The 16,338-nt window shown below is 51.2% G+C and overlaps 1 protein-coding gene across 9 annotated transcripts in view; it reads right to left on the reverse strand.

The window, feature by feature from the left end:
- The window catches only part of LOC122389403 (basement membrane-specific heparan sulfate proteoglycan core protein-like), an 83,512-nt gene that overhangs the window by 44,303 nt on the left and 22,871 nt on the right, over window positions 1-16,338 (reverse strand). For 4 of the 9 annotated variants that reach the window (XM_043381395.1, XM_043381394.1, XM_043381399.1 and 1 more), the window contains 17 exons: window positions 14,724-14,831; window positions 12,828-12,935; window positions 11,628-11,741; window positions 9,917-10,030; window positions 8,601-8,726; window positions 8,169-8,291; window positions 7,595-7,708; window positions 6,910-7,026; window positions 6,231-6,341; window positions 5,711-5,824; window positions 5,253-5,363; window positions 4,855-4,971; window positions 4,434-4,541; window positions 3,894-4,001; window positions 3,001-3,126; window positions 2,277-2,393; window positions 1,950-2,039 (listed from right to left, as the gene is read on the reverse strand). In XM_043381395.1, coding sequence (XP_043237330.1) covers window positions 1,950-2,039; window positions 2,277-2,393; window positions 3,001-3,126; window positions 3,894-4,001; window positions 4,434-4,541; window positions 4,855-4,971; window positions 5,253-5,363; window positions 5,711-5,824; window positions 6,231-6,341; window positions 6,910-7,026; window positions 7,595-7,708; window positions 8,169-8,291; window positions 8,601-8,726; window positions 9,917-10,030; window positions 11,628-11,741; window positions 12,828-12,935; window positions 14,724-14,831 — 1,926 coding nt within the window. The remainder of the gene's footprint in view (window positions 1-1,949; window positions 2,040-2,276; window positions 2,394-3,000; window positions 3,127-3,893; window positions 4,002-4,433; window positions 4,542-4,854; window positions 4,972-5,252; window positions 5,364-5,710; window positions 5,825-6,230; window positions 6,342-6,909; window positions 7,027-7,594; window positions 7,709-8,168; window positions 8,292-8,600; window positions 8,727-9,916; window positions 10,031-11,627; window positions 11,742-12,827; window positions 12,936-14,723; window positions 14,832-16,338) is intronic. The other 5 variants (XM_043381400.1, XM_043381402.1, XM_043381397.1 and 2 more) reach the window with 4 other exon arrangements.

The following is a 16,338-nucleotide window of genomic DNA, read 5'->3' on the forward strand; positions in this document are numbered from 1 at the left end:
ATTCAGGACTTCGCAATGGGCGCCTATCGTCATAAACTCTGTCAAAACGGTGCACAATCCATCATATAAGGCCTACAAGTGTCAGCTCCATGCAGGGGTCAGTCAAGCATAGGTCAGGGTCAAGGTCAGGTCAACTGGGCAGGCACATATCCCCGAAAATAAAAACTGATATTCGCAGCCTGTGACACATGTTTTATGGGTAATTTGGGGCGTAGAACACGATGGTGACATTCATTTTATCATATGTGTACGTGTTTGGCTAAAAAAGTTCAATTTAAGTAATGCATGCATCATGGTCGTGAAGTAGTCACGAGAAATTGCAAAGATTCAGTGCAAGATTTTGGAAAATGCGGAACGATAATCAATAATCGAAGATAGCCATTTGATTGTTCATGGTATTGGCAGTCTAATAGCGTTTACGGCATGTCTGTATGTCTATTCTGTGATTTTATATGATTTTTTGAACATATGCCGTTTTTGGTCGAAAACTCAGAAATCATGACGTCACTAAAACCTCGATCTCAAAAATTTTCCGACCGATTTTTTAAAACTTTGTCACAATACACTTCAATCAATTCCCTACAGGTACCCAAAATTTGGCGCGCCTGCGGCGCGCCGTTTTTATGCTATGGCCCGGCGAAAAAAGTGGGGGCGTTTAACGCCCCCCCCCCCCCAGCAACTCGCGGGTTAAAACGGTTCCACAATGTCAGTCATGTTGTCACCGCCGGACGCACCTTGCGTTTGTCGGTCAATTTGAACAAATGCGAGGACAGGTCGGTCTAGCCGTCTAGTGGCCTTGGCGTTTATTCAACAGGAGACAAAAATTGTGACTTTTCGGTGCACGACTATAATTTCGACGAGCATGCTTTAATCCTATTCCTGGCGGGCTCCGCCGGGACAAGAAACTGGCGGGGGGGGCCGATTCGGCCCCCCCTTCAGATCTCAAAAACTACACATCGCAGCAACAAACGGTAAACGGCATCGGATACGCACGGTCAAGATCTACAATTTTTACTAAGGTCATTTTCAGGTCAGGTCAAAGATGACGTCACAGGGGTCGAAAAAGTCAAAATGGCGGCGCTAGATATGAAGAGAGTGTTTCTCGAATAACTTTCGAATTAGTCAAGATAGGAACAAGCTAAGGGCATCATCGTGATCCTCTCGTCAATCCGCATCGAATGATATATATGTTGACCTCGAAAGGTCAAGGTCAAAGGTTGACCTCAGGTCACGTGACCTCGAGGTCATCATGTATATCATTCGATGCGTCTTGACGAGCTGAACACAATGAGACCATCCACGCGTCTGTATCTTGTTCCTGTACGGAGTTATTGGCCAAAAACCTTTGGTGACCTTTGATGACGTCACATGACCTCACAGCTGCCCAACAGCAAAACAGACCTCAAGGTAGTGAAGGTTGATCGTATATGAAGTCATGTATGGTATATGGGGCCATTCCGACCCGTTTTAGTGGTAAAAACAGGGAGTTGATTTTTCCCCCATTGACTTATAATGGGGAGGTCGCGAAACTGACCTGACCTTAGGTCACCGATATCAAAATTCCGAGATATACAAATTGCGCATACTGGTACCCTAACTAAAGCCTGAAGAGAAGAAATTGATCGGTCAAAAACTCTAGCTCTGGCGTGATTGCAAACTTTTCTGAGGTAGGGTCACCAAACCGCCTCTGGTGACCTGACCTGAGGTCAGATCAACTCAAAATTTTCAGACATGTTGCGTAGAAGCCTTTTAGGAAAAGTCAAAAAATTTGAGCTTCCTAGCTCAACGCGTTTGCGAGAAATAACCAAAAAACCTCAGGGGGGGGGGCTCCTGAGGCCCCCCCGCCAGGAATAGGGTTAACATAGTGGTTTACAAGGCATTCCCTAGACCACTTACAACCCGGAGGCATACGAGCAGGCTGGAAGGGTGAGATAATCTGGAAAACTTACTCTCTCGCGTGGTCTGTTGGCTGGGGTAGGTCGCCAGTTGAATGGCCCCCACCGGCCTCGGGGGCACGGTAGGGCGAGTCGGCCGCACACCTGGCGGTAGGCAGCAGGTCAGGTCACCGCGGCATAGGGGTCAGCACAAGTCAGATCAGTGTTTCGGCAAAGGTCAGACGCCAACTAGCACCAGTCGATAATTATACGTTATCAAATATATGCCAAAAAGTACGATAGTAAATGGCTGGCAGATGTCACAGTAGAAATAATTATACTTTTTTATAATCTATCAAAATACTTTGGGACAAAATATACCCTCCGCGGGCCACTACTCACCGCAGTCTCGCTCATCACTGGAGTCTGCGCACTCCGGGTAGCCGTTGCAGACCCGCGAGGAGGGAATGCAGCGACTGCCGTCGGCACAGGCAAACTCATCCGGGCCGCATCGCGCTCCTGCAATAGACCGCGGCGGTCAACCCTCGCCAAAATCACGCCGCCTAGGCTCACAGACAGACCAGTGCTCCGGCGGATGGCAGGAGTCGACCGGCGTTCGGCGCTGGTGATATACTGTGCCGCCGTACACCGCTGTATTGCGGCACAGCATATCCTACAGGCAGCGCGGCGGCCAGGTGAGACCAGTACCGGGAGGGCGGGACACACGTAGTAACACAACACTGTGTGCGCTGAACACATTGTCGGAGACACTCCTGATAAGCATCGAAGTACTCCTGAAACAATAACACTATCAAGGCAATCATGCATAGATACAAACACTCTTGAAATCCTGATACATCACTGGGACACTCGGTACTCCAAACACGGCACCCGGGTTCGTTGCCAACTCCTGACAGTACCGGGAACACTACACCTGACACAAACAGGCGCTCCTAGTTGACCATCCAGCTTCCTACACAGAGAACCCGTGAGGCAGGTACTCTTACGCCGTCTCGCGTACAGTGCCCTCATTCGGCCCTCTCGATGGCATAGGCAGAGAGTCTGTCACTCACCACAGTCCGTCTCGTCACTTCCATCGGCACACTCGGGGTGTCAAGTCACTCACCACAGTCGGTCTCGTCGCTTCCATCGGCACAGTCGGCGCGGCCGTTACACTTCAGGTAGTCGGGCAGACAGCGGCGGCCGTCGGCGCAACGGAACTCACCGGGGGAGCACACCAGCTCTGGCGGCGCTGTGGACGGGAGGGGAGGCGGTTAGGCGTCATCACACAACACACCGACTCCACAGACCATTACACCAGCTCTGGCGACGCTGTGGACGGGAGTGGCGGCGGTTAGGCGTCATCACACAACACATTACAGTCACAGAGCTTTACACCAGCTCTGGCGGCGCTGTGGACGGGAGGGGAGGCGGTCAGGCGTCATCACACAACGCACCAATGTCACAGAGCGTCATACAGCTCCGGCGGTGCTGCCGGCCGGCAGATGTTTCCACATGGATAGTTCGGTATACTAAGACGCTAAGAAAATACAGGAGCTCGGGCTAAAGAGCGCTGCGCTTATGAATCAGGAAAAACAATGGGTCTAAGCGTTAACAAAAAACATTATGTTGGGCCAGCAAATATGATGCTCCAGTGGGCAATCAAAGCCCGGTGAAGGCTTAGCGGGACTAGCAGATTGGACCTGCTCATCACCCAAATGTACGAGTACATACATCCCACTAAGGCAACCAGGTTATCCTATCAAGGTCACTATCCAAAGTTATGACAAATATAACTCTTGAAATATGGAGACGAAGGGTCTTTAGTGTCCCTCCTTTAACGAGTGACTTGCCGGAATTGGAATGAGGAAACGTGAAGATTCCATAAGAAAGGACACAAAACTAATAGGCATTCGTGAATAGCATATAACCAGCACCATTTCCGCTCAGGTCAATATGCAGATGCCACACATATCCCACTGTCGGCTTGTGCATAAAACGCCTTCGACGGTGACTCACGGCAGTTTTGTTCGTCGGATCCGTCGCGACACTCGTACCGCCGGTTACAGCGGTCGGCCAGATCCACACACTGACCACTCTGACACTGCCACTGGTCGGGGCGGCACGCTGCCGGTCAGAGGAGACAGGTCAGTGGCCAGTGGTCAGGGCTTTGGGGTCAGAGGTTAACTACCATACGCAAAGGCCGCCTACGGTTCATACACCAAAGACCAACATCGTGACATGTCAGGAACAGCGCTCCTTTATCAGCGCGTCCAAAACAAAGCAAAACAAACACGCATTCACGGGGTGCCTGAATATACAACAAGATACGACACTAGAGCACTCCCGCATGCTTTACACGGCTTTTGACAGGCACACTTTACTGTAACGGTTTTCATAATTGGCAGAGGTCAGTCGGGAAGACAGACAGACAGGACTAAGAACGGCGCGATGGCCTGGTGGAACGGGTCCCTGGCCAGGACAGTATTGTCAGCCCTCGGACTTTGAAATGAAGGGGTGACCGTGGGTGTACCACACGGGGAGATGCCCCTCACTTACGGCACCCCTGTTCGTCGGAGCCGTCACGACAGTCGCTGCGCTGGTCACAGCGCGCCGCCAAATCGATGCACTCTTGTGATCCGCACCGCCACTGGTCCCAGCGACACTCTGCCAGCGACGGCAACGCCGTGAGCTCAGTAGCACCAGTGGTCAGCCCAGTGACACCTCTGCTCCGGTCGGTCCGCCAATACCGCTGGTCAATCCGGGAACAATGCTCATCTGTGCTTACATACACAGCTGGTTTGTAGGCAGTTTGGATAGTAATTCTTTTTACTTAGGCGGTGTGTGTATCGACTACGCATTACACCGGCCTTTACTTAATAGCCTATGGAGGCCGATTCCCACTTAGCACTCACGGCAGTCGGTGGGACAGGTTCGACCCTGCACACTGCTCTGCTAAGTGATATTGAGTTTCACTCACGGCAGACGGTGGGGTCCTCGTCGGAGAAGTCGGCACAGTCGGGCCGGCCGTCACATTTACGGGAGGCCGGGATACAGCGGCCGTCGCCGCACTGATGCTCCTCGGCCCGGCACTCGGCTGGCGGTCAGAAAAGACACACGGTCAGAACGGGTATCACACGCGGTCAGCACGATCAGATCTGACAACATGTGTAGTAGGTCGACGGGTCCCGAAATGGTCATTTCTCATATCACAGGCCTGAGAGCCAGGGAGGCATGGGCCACTATAGTGAACGATAGAGTCGATAAATTTAGTATCAGCTCCAGCCAGGGTATTCAAATGAAAACGGTAAAAAGTGCCCTGTCATACCAACAAATACAGTATCAATAATGGCCGGAGACGAGGCTCCTCATACTCACGAACGCAGTTCAATTCGTCGGTGTAGTCGCGGCAGTCGTACTGCTGGTCACACACCCGTGACTGGGCGATACAGGTGCCGTCCCCACAGCGGAACTCGGCATCCGTGCACGCTGTGCGGAGGGAAGACGGGGAGGGGGGGGGGGGGTCAGAGGTCAACGGGAGATCGTGGAGAACGGGTACGGGTATCCACGTGCCCGAGCACGGCACGGAGCCACTACCAAATCATATACAGTTGGCAGCAAGGGTAATAACGAATGCAGCGCACCAATGGAGTGGTGAATTTTTAAGTTTCTTTAATTAATCAGTGCAATTTTCGAGGAAATTACATCAGAAACTTGCCCATCGCCTCTGGTGCAATTGTTTTCTCATGGTTTCTTTAGGGGGTGGCAATCATTCCCAGCAAGCGCGTCCTCCTGCACCAGTTGTGGCATCCATAAGGTGGTGCCGCCCCACTCACGGCATCCCTGCTCGTCGGAGCTGTCGGCGCAGTCCACCACGCGGTCACAGCGGCGCGAGCTGGACAGGCAGGTGCCGTCCCCACAGCGGTGCTCGTCGGCTCGGCACGGGACAGCTGCGTGCAGAACAGCGTACGGTCAGCGGCGACAAGACACACGGGGGCAGATCAAAGGTCATGACCAGTCACCAGTACACAGGGGGGGGGGGGAGCATCAGCAGAGCAGGCAGGCGTCTCGGTATTTATCACCCTATTCAGCCGCAAAGCAACAAGCATATAACATTGGGTTGGAGAGAGATGGAGAGAGGTAAGAGTGAGTTTCGTCAGCCGTACGCGATGGCGGAGTGGGAGCAGATTTCGTCCGCGGTCGGCGGGAGCGCGGTTGGAGCGATGCTGGAGCGGAGTTGGAGTGGAGTTGAAGCGGAGTTGGAGAGGAGTTGGAGCGAGGTTGGAGCTGGGTTGGAATTGGGTTGGAGCCGAGTTCGATTGTGTCCTTCCGCGGTCGGAGAGTTGCGCTACTCACGGCCACACTCGAGCTCGTCGTCTCCCTGGGAGCAGTCGACGGCGCCGTCGCAGCGACGATTTCCGGCGATACAGGAGCCGTCCCTGCAGCGGAACTGGTCCGGGCGGCACGCTGCAACACCGAGACCCACACGGTTACCGCGAGTACACGGCTCTTCGAAACATTTTGAGAACTTGTTTCGTGTTATTACAAGGCATTCCCCATCCACAAAACGCTAGACGACCGCTGTGAACTCTTTACTTCACGGTTATTGATGAAATTTGAAAGAAAGTATAAACTATATATAGGAAAGGTTCTGGACTTCTGGCCTCCCAATTTACAAAATGACCGGCAAACGAATAAGAGATACTATTTGCAGGTTAAAAAAGAGGAAACTTGAAACTTTTAATTCAACACGCTACGGTTCAATGATTGCTCTTGAACGAAGAAAACACCACAGCTTCAACGCAACATTTCCCGACAACAAACACCATCCCAAGCACATTCCTGAAAAAAACTAAAAAGCAATGTGTGCATATGCACTGCATATGTAAGTGCATCATTGACCGCGTGATATGCTTCGAGTAGGTACATCAGTGAGTGCATCTGGCCGTGTGTGCGTAAGATACCGTAGGACAGGTGCTCATATGCACTTGTGTGCGACACTGAACAGTGTGTCTCCGCTCTGTGGGGTCCGTACCGCAGCCGATCTCGTCGGCGCCGTCCACGCAGTCGCTGACTCCATCGCAGCGCGCCGAGGCGGAGACACAGGCGCCGTCCGAGCAGGTCACGTCCCCCGGCTCACAGCCGGGCCGCGCTGTCGGGGCAGGGCGCTCAGCGGACTCACTCACGGGGACGGACACAGGCTGGCACGGATACAGACACCGCACCCCGCCCCGGACACATAGAGACATTCCCGCTGCAGCTCGAGACATACATATAACGACTACCCCGCTTCCCACCCTGACATGAACAGACATATACTGAACTGCCCTCGAATATGGGCGAGCCATAGCAGCATAGGCATAAGGAAAGAGGCCCTAACGTTAAAGTCTAATAAGGAGTCTAGCGTTCGCCTGTTAAAACATCCCAGTTGAGAGGAAATGAATTAGAGAGTTCATAAAATGAGTTGTTGAATTAAAAATATAACAAAAGAAGTGATGAAAGCCAATCCAGGTGGCAATACTTAAATACTGGTCGACAGTGTTTTAAAAGTAGGTATGTTTAAACGAGCTACCGATAAAAATAGCCCAGTGGTCGGAAAATACTGAGGATAAAATCACCCGCAGGGCCCTCTGTCTGACAGAGTCCCATAACTTCCTCCACCTGTCTGCGGAGGTCTGTATGATTTGGCCCGGCACCACCGCTCTCCCCGGTATACGTACTGCAGTTGGCCTCGTCACTGCTGTCCGAACAGTCGGGAAAGCCGTTACAGACGCGCCGCGCCGCTAAACACTGGCCCGACGAGACGCACGTGAAGTCCTCTCCGCACGACGGCACTGGACGCACGGCCGGACCGCACAGAGTCAGACAGAGAGAGCCGGGCGCACCGCCAGTGGCAGCCGCACAGTACCACCGTCAGCCGGTGTAGCAGAGCCCAGACACAATGCAATTGCACAATCCACACGGTGTAAGCCACAAGCCAAATACAAATAACCCCTCGGAATATCAGGGTGGGGATAAGTGACAGTTGTCTTGTTTGACGGTGCAACACGAGCAGTAAGCGTCGGCGGAACGTGGCTGGTGGCGGGAGTCACTTACCTACAAACCGACCCGCGTATTACACCCACTGCAGCCCCGTATAACAACTGAGAGGAATCCTGCTACTGTATCCGACCCATATTGTACCTACTGAAGCCCCCCCCCCCCCCGTATTACATCTACTACCTGTGTTATAACAATGTGTTATAAGTTATAACTGAGTTACACCTGCAGAGTTACACCCCGTGTGACACCTACTGCAGCCCTGTTCGTCGGAGCCGTCCGGACAGTCGACCGTCGAGTCGCAGCGACGTGTTCCGGGCACACAGCTGCCGTCCGTACAGCGGAAGTCGTCGGCCTCACAGAGGGTCGGCATCGGATCTGTACAGCGCACGGGCCCGCGTCAGCACCGGACAGCGGCCCTCAGCGCCCCGGACAGCGGCCCGCAGCGCCCCGCCAGACAGTGCCCGGACAACAGCGGCCCAGACAGCCCCAGACACGCCCAAACAGCACCACAGTTACACCGTCCAGACGGTCGGACAACACCAGAGTATTCCGCGCAGCCCCAGGTCCAGTGCCCACCCAGCCGCCCAGGAACAGACAGACGGCTTGACAGCCCCTACTTTCTGATCCAGGAGCTGAGTGGTGTTCCAGCGTTCCCTGAAGTCGGTAGTTGAGGCGGCGTCTTACCCGGGTCCGGACAGCGGCTGGGCTCCTCGTCGGAGCCATCCCGGCAGTCGCGGAGCCCGTCACAGGCGCGCAGGAAGGGGATGCACAGGCCGTCCCCGCAGCGGAACTCCTCCGGGCCGCAGCCGGCTATAGAGCGACCAACAGGACACTCAGTCATAGGGCCGCCACACAGGGACGCCACACACCAGCGCACGTAAAAACAATGAAATACGGGCACTCAGGGAAGACAAAAATCCACCCAGGATACCTATATATACACACGGTGTATAAATGTACATCTAAAAATAACAGCAAGTGACTTGCTGTTATTTTTGTTTTTCGCCATTCACTACACACTTGCTCGATGAAGTGTGCAGTGAATAGCTTACTCGGGCTATTCAGCAAGTGGATAATACCTGTCATCCATCACTGTCTTTTCTAGTTAAATTGACGCCCACAAAACAAGGATCAAGCAAGCAACAATCATCCCATGTCTGGCCTCTAGATGAGGTTGATGGGATGTGATCCCCCGCGGAATAGATGGGGGCTAAAGGTGGTGAAACAACGGTGGCGAACTTTAGATGAAAACGAGTTTTATATTTGCTGCCAATATTCATTGGCAAAAACAGCTCCTGATTAAATCCTCAACAAGGTCACACATATGTGATAAGTCATTATCAGGAACATAATTTCTGTTTCTTTACCAACTGGCAAAACATCATAGCGTAAACAGACTGAAACATGCAATTCACCCACGGCCCCGGCAATACAAATATCAAAATGCTTATTTGAATATAACTGTAACGAGATATATTTTGCTAGCTGAATAATGAGCATCCATGCTAGGCACTCAAGCGATTAATCTGACAAAAGATCCTATCCCTTACCGTGACATAAACTTTTTACATGGTGGAAATGTGATGTGCCAACACAAAACCGCAAACCCAAATCATCAAGTGAATGGAAGCACCATCACCAAATAACTGACTATTCGTAGATGACGTTGGTATATAGATCTACTGTCAAAATCACAAATCAACTCAAATAGCAATCCCTGCAATCAGTTACACCCCCGGCGGCGATACAGTCGTCTCGTTGTTCAACGACATCGCGGCCTAGACACGGATCTAATAACTACAGGTTACTATTTCTACCGATAGATGGCAATGTTATCAAACGCCTGATTCATGCTGTGCCGCACGACAATTTTGCCTCCGCCGACAGACGTCGAATTACGGCCCTGTAGAGGCTGGAACCGGAGGATAGGCTAACAAAACCTGGCTTTTAATTCAAGCATGCTCCCACTAGGAGGGCGTGGGTAAGTGTTGATCACTCACCGCAGCCCGTCTCGTCCTCGGCGCCCGGACACTCGGGCACACCGTTACACTTCTGGGCCACGCTGAGACAGCGGCCGTCGGCGCAGGCGAACTGATCCGGACGGCAGCGCGGCGCTGCGGTCGGCACGGAGGTCACACGGGGTCACAAGGTCACAGGGGGTCACACAGGGTCACACGGGAGTTTGGCGGTCACGAGAAGTGAAGTCACATATATGGCAACAAGGTCACATGGGTCGCGCAGAGACGCACAGGCACATGGAGTCATCTGATCACATGGGGTCACACACGGTCATAAGAAGTAAGCGGTCGCGACGCATAGAGCCACACAGGTTCAAGTTGCGCACAAGGTCAAACGGTCACACGGAACACAGCCACATAAGTTAACGGGTTAACAATGGAATCAAATGTTTCCTCTTAGAATCGACGGCTATAATGCATTGGGATCCCACAAATCACGGTCATACATCATCGGGATGACCTCACACGCTACCTATTACATCCGGGCTATTGAACAGGTCGAAATGGGCACACAAAATGGTCACAAGACGAATCACAGCCAACGAGTCACACGACCTTCTTAATAACTTTCGGACAGTACACACACACACACACACACACACACACACACACACACACACACACACACACAAAAAAACATTCGAATTATAAAATGGGTTCTGGCACAGATAAAAGTAGTAGAGTAGTAACAAAAACATCTGTGGTTCTGGTTATGCTATGCCGCGCAATGTATTTACAAATATTTTGACATAATTATTAGTCCCATAACAATGCTGATATTATACAAAATTATTAATCTGTGCGCCTTAGAATTAGTAGGAGGTAAGGAAGGCATCACAATGTGTTAGATTGGGAGTTTTATATACATTATACATACATCCCATGCTAAAAACCAAATGAAAAATAATAAACCATTATTGCTCTTCCACATTTAATATCAAGGAAGATAACACGCTACGTCGTTGCAAAACATTTTGTGTTAACTATTCTCAATACAAAAACCGTCTAAAAAATTGGGCTTAAAAACAAACTTAATCACGGCCACAGATGCACGTTAAAACATTAACAATCCCGCTAGAAAATATAAAATCCTGATGTAGCATTTCATTATGATTCAAAGAATAATTTACTTTTTCTGTGAATGCTGGAATACGTTTCGCAAATAATTCTCCAACTACATATTAATATAGAGGCATCGGACCCAATTGTTTAGGCCAGGGGCTAGACCCGAAGTGTTATATCGCCCCCCGATGTTAAATGGCCTCGATTCATGCCGAAATGAGCGAGCATATTTTCACAGAGTTAATGACATTTTCATACCAATAAGAACCTCCGTGCACATATCAGCTGGTGGACATAACGTAAAGAGGACACCGTAGAGAGGAGGACATAATGACCCCAGCGGCAAACCCTCCCGAAATCGGTCACAAGTGTAGGTGCGAACCGACGACCGGAGGTGGGGGAAGAAAACACGATGAGAGATCAGTGCCTCGTCAAGAGACGACCTGCACCATTCCCCAGCATGCTGACGAGAGACCGGACGTTTACCACAGGAGACATGATGCCAAGAGAAGGCACACGGAGGCCCGGCCGGCGTCGCTCGTGCTGGCGCCGGGCGGTGTCAGTGCCGCAGTCAGTCGAGCTCCCTCCACCGGCGGACAGGCCGCCCATGCCCGCCCAGCGCGCCACTTACGGCAGCCGGCCTCGTCCGAGCCGTCCGGACAGTGGATGACGCGGTCGCAGCGCAGCTCGCCGCGGATACACGTGCCGTTGGTGCAGGTGAACTCATTATTGGCGCAGACGGGAGCTACACGGCGCGGGCGGCGGGTCAGAGAGTCCCACAGGGCACGGAGGGCGGTACACTGCACAGGCCACAGGCACGGGGCTCTGACATGGCAGAAAGCACCCGTCAGGGACACAGGGGGATACACTGCAGGGGACGCACGTCACATGGTTTGGAAAGCAGACAGAATAATTACGAATATTACGTCCCAGTCCTACCATTTTGACGTTTACTCTTAGAGTTGTCTACGAGCTTGGATCACGTAGGTTTACCGAGTCACAAAATTAACTCGAACTAAAAATGATCATTGAAACTATTGATCATTGAAAATGGCGATCGAAATTATCTTCAAAACAGACACCCGACCAATATCGAACAGGAAGTGATGACCTGAGAGACATACACAAAATACATTCTATGACTGTAGACAGACACACCGGTGACAAACAGCCAAGCAGTATTTACAGAGCCGCGATCACAGTTGAGGAGAACGGAGACAGACGGGCCAGCTGGCGAGGCGTGACTGGCCGACCGGACGGACACTGAACATCGGCGTCAGCGGACAGCGATAGAGCCAGCACCGGAGGACCGTATCAGCGCCAAACCGAGTCCGCTCCACACCGGCGCAGCGCGGACCGGCCGGCCACAGGGGATGCTGCACTGGCCTGAGAGCGGCCGAAGCCTGCGACCACCGACACCTGTAGCCTCGCTGACGGTACCGAGAGCCTCTCCGACACCAGTAGCTTATACGCCGACACCAGTCCTCAGCTGTCTCTACCAAAACCAGCAGACGCGCTTCCAAAGCCAGCGGACTCGCTACCGACACCAGTAGCCTTGACACCGACATCAGCAGGTTTGCCGCCGATACCAGCAGTCTCGCCACCAGCACCAGCCACAGGATTGGTCGACCAGCAGCGCCGGCGAGCGGACACGGCTGGTACCAGCATGCAGGCATGCCCAGCACTGCGTCCAGAGCACGAGGAGCGCGCGCTTCTACACGCTACGGCCAGCCGACCTGGCCGGTGGCAGCGACACACCGCGTCCAACCGGCCAGGTGTTAGTTGTTGGCGGACTGGCACAGGGAGCGTTAGGGTACACAGAAGGCCTTACGGCAGTTTTGTTCGTCTGTGCCGTCCTGGCAATTGCGAATGCCGTCACATTTGTTCTTGATTGTGATACAGTAGCCGTTGCCACATTGGAACTCGTCCTCAGAGCACTCTATGGAGAGGAGGCAGCCATGAGGCGCTCGGCACGGTTTTAAAATCATCGGGGTAACAAAAAACTCAGCTGGCAGCCCTTGTCACAGCTAGTCCTTGGCTAGTCCAAACAACAGCAGTATGTTGCAACGGAGGCAGCAATGTTGCAATGCAGGCAAAATGGACAAAAGGGTAGTACCTATACAAACTAACACTTTGATAAAATGAATTAGAATAAAAATTCCGGAATTATGACGACACATTATTCTGTGTTAATGGAAAAAATGTTAAACAGCTGCAATTCAGACCAAAGAAGTTATACCGTTTCGTCTAAATTAGTGTCTTTAGCTGATACTTTTCTATCTACAAAATTAGCAATCGTAAAAATATTATATCGTTAACCCTCGCCCCGTTGGGGGGGGGGCCATTTTGGCCCCCCCCTGTGGTTTTTCCTGAATAGCAAGAAAACGGCGGCGCGCAGCGCCGCCAAATTTTCAGTACCTTCCCGGGCATCAATTTGACACCTTCACACCAAATTTCAAGTCTTAGGTCACCTTAGGTCAGGAGTTATTGAGGTCAAACTGAGGTCATGTTCGAGCAAAAATGAGCAAAAAACATGTAATCTTGAAACGCTCACCAAATCTACAGTTATCAAGCAATTTCAAAGTTCTTTATATGGTCTAGTAGACAAAAGGCGGCGCTACAAAACTGCTATCTCGGATTTTCAAAATTTTTGGTTTTTGACCCAAAAAAAATCAAAAAATTGATTTTTTTAGAAAAACTTTGAAAAAATCCAAAAATTTTCCGAATTTCGAAAAAAACCGGAATATATGTGATAGTCCCAGCGCTCTTCTATATACATACCAAATTTCAGATCGATATCTCGTTTTTTGGCCAAGTTATAGCGAAAAAACTGTTCAAAAATGATGACGTCAAATTTTTGAACTCAATTTTTAGCAATTCTAGACCTCGTACGGCAAAACAAAGACCACCATTGAACTCCCCGTGACGAGCTGCATCGATTCGATACCCATTTTATGCAAAAATATTAATTTTGAAATTTGACCTAATTTGACCTGACCTTGACCTGACCTTGACCTGACCTTGACCAAAACGTGATCTAAGCTGGCCCCAAAGGCTGCCTGACCCATATAATCGCATTTGTCATGTAAAATGGACCATAAAACATGTATCACACGACACTTTCATATTGTGACCCCCCCGTGACCTGACCTCTGTGACCTGACCTGGTATCAGTGACCTCAAATAGCAAAATATGTGTTTGAAGAACATTTCACCATCGATGATTTTCAATGAAATGCATTTTACTCGATTTTACAACGCATTTCTTGAAGTGCCTGTAAACGGTGAAAATTGGACCTTTGACCTGACCTGTGACGTCATCGGTTTGACCTAGGTCAATAAAATTGGGTCACAAGGTAGTTCCCCGTTGGGGCTATCCAACGCCGTTTACCGCTTGTCGCTATGTTGCGTGGTTCTCGAGATCTTAGGGGGGGGCCAAAATGGCCCCCCCCCCAACCGGGCGCGTTGCTCGGCAGAGCCCAACGGGGCGCGGGTTAAGTTAAACTACAAGTCAGGAAGGCTGAAGTGTAGAAGGGTGAGTGATGAGTATGTAGATATGCAAAAACAAGACGACTGATGTTTTTGCAGCACCGGATGCTGGTGCATAAAACATCTATCAATACCTGTCAAGCAACAATACACAGACAGATGCATGACAGGGAACACGGCACAAAGCAGCCCCGATGGACCGGTCGGCGCCCGGCCGGGCTCGGCGGCAGACACGTACCGCAGTTGAGCTCATCGGAGCCGTCTCGGCACTGGCTCGCTCCGTCGCACCAGCGCGACTCGGGCAGACACTCGCCGCTGTTACAGCGCCGCTCGCCGGACCGGCACTCTGCCGACAGGGGGAGTAGCGTGAGCCACCAGGAGGTACAACAGCGTCAGTGACAGCGTCCCCGTTTCGAAAGTTGAAGATAATGTAATTATTAATTAGCCAAGTTTCTCTTGTAACCGTAACGACCATGTCTATTTAAAAGCACGAAAAAAAAGAGAACATCGCTTCGAGCGCCGAAACGCTTGAAAGGCCTCTTAAGCTGGTGGTTGATCAAGCTTACTATTGTGTCTGCTGGATATTTCTAAAGGACGTCTGAATCTATGCTGTACCGCACCAGCGCGGTAAAAGCACTCTCTCGGCATTTCCCGCTAGATATATCTAGCGTACGCGCCTGAAGGTAGACTGTACCGCACTACCCTTGCCAACGAATGCCCGCACTCCCGCTAGATGTCTCTAGCGTTTGCGCCTGAAGGTAGACTGTACCGCACTACCTTTGCTATCGAACGCCCGCGCTCCCGCTAGATGTCTATAGCGTACGCGCCTGAAGGTAGACTGTACCGCACTACCCTCGCCAACGAATGCCCGCACTCCCGCTAGATGTGTCTAGCGTTTGCGCCTGAAGGTAGACTGTACCGCACTACTCTCGCCAACGAACGCACGCTCTCCCGCTAGATGTCTCTAGCGTTTGCGCCTGAAGGTAGACTGTACTGCACTACCCTTGCTATCGAACGCACGCTCTCCCGTTAGATGTCTCCAGCGTAGGCGCCTGAAGGTAGACTGTACCGCACCACTTCGTTCAAGGTTATACTGCACCGCAGCCCGCAATGCTTTGAGGATGCTATTAGACCTGTGCACGGACAACTGCCACACGGAGAGATACAATGCCACTCCAAAGAGATGCAATGTTAAAAGTCACCATCAATATAGCTTGCTGCAGCTTTGGGCTGCAATAACTTGAAATAATAAAACATTGAACTCAGATGTGACGATAACAACGAAAGAAAAGCAAATAAATTCATGTCAAGTGCCAGTTGATTCTCTATCATTTTCTCTTCCATGGTTTAACCCTATTACTGGCGGGGGGGGGGGGGCCTCAGGAGCCCCCCCCCCTGAGGTTTTTTGGTTATATCTCCCAAACGCGTTGAGCTAGGAAGCTCAAATTTTCTGACTTTTCCTAAAAGGCTTCTACGCAACATGTCTGAAAATTTTGAGTTGATCTGACCTCAGGTCAGGTCACCAGAGGCGGTTTGGTGACGCTACCTCAGAAAAGTTTGCAATCACGCCAGAGCTAGAGTTTTTGACCGATCAATTTCTTCTCTTCAGGGTTTAGTTAGGGTACCAGTATGTGCAATTTGTATATCTCGGAATTTTGATATCGGTGACCTAAGGTCAGGTCAATTTCGCGACCTCCCCATTATAAGTCAATGGGGGAAAAATCAACTCCCTGTTTTTACCACTAAAACGGGTCGGAATGGCCCCATATACCATACATGACTTCATATACGATCAACCTTCACTACCTTGAGGTCTGTTTTGCTGTTGGGCAGCTGTGAGGTCATGTGACGTC

Source organism: Amphibalanus amphitrite, unplaced genomic scaffold (genome assembly GCF_019059575.1).
Source record: "Amphibalanus amphitrite isolate SeventyFive unplaced genomic scaffold, NRLGWU_Aamphi_draft 000357F_arrow, whole genome shotgun sequence".
NCBI lineage: Eukaryota > Metazoa > Arthropoda > Thecostraca > Balanomorpha > Balanidae > Amphibalanus > Amphibalanus amphitrite.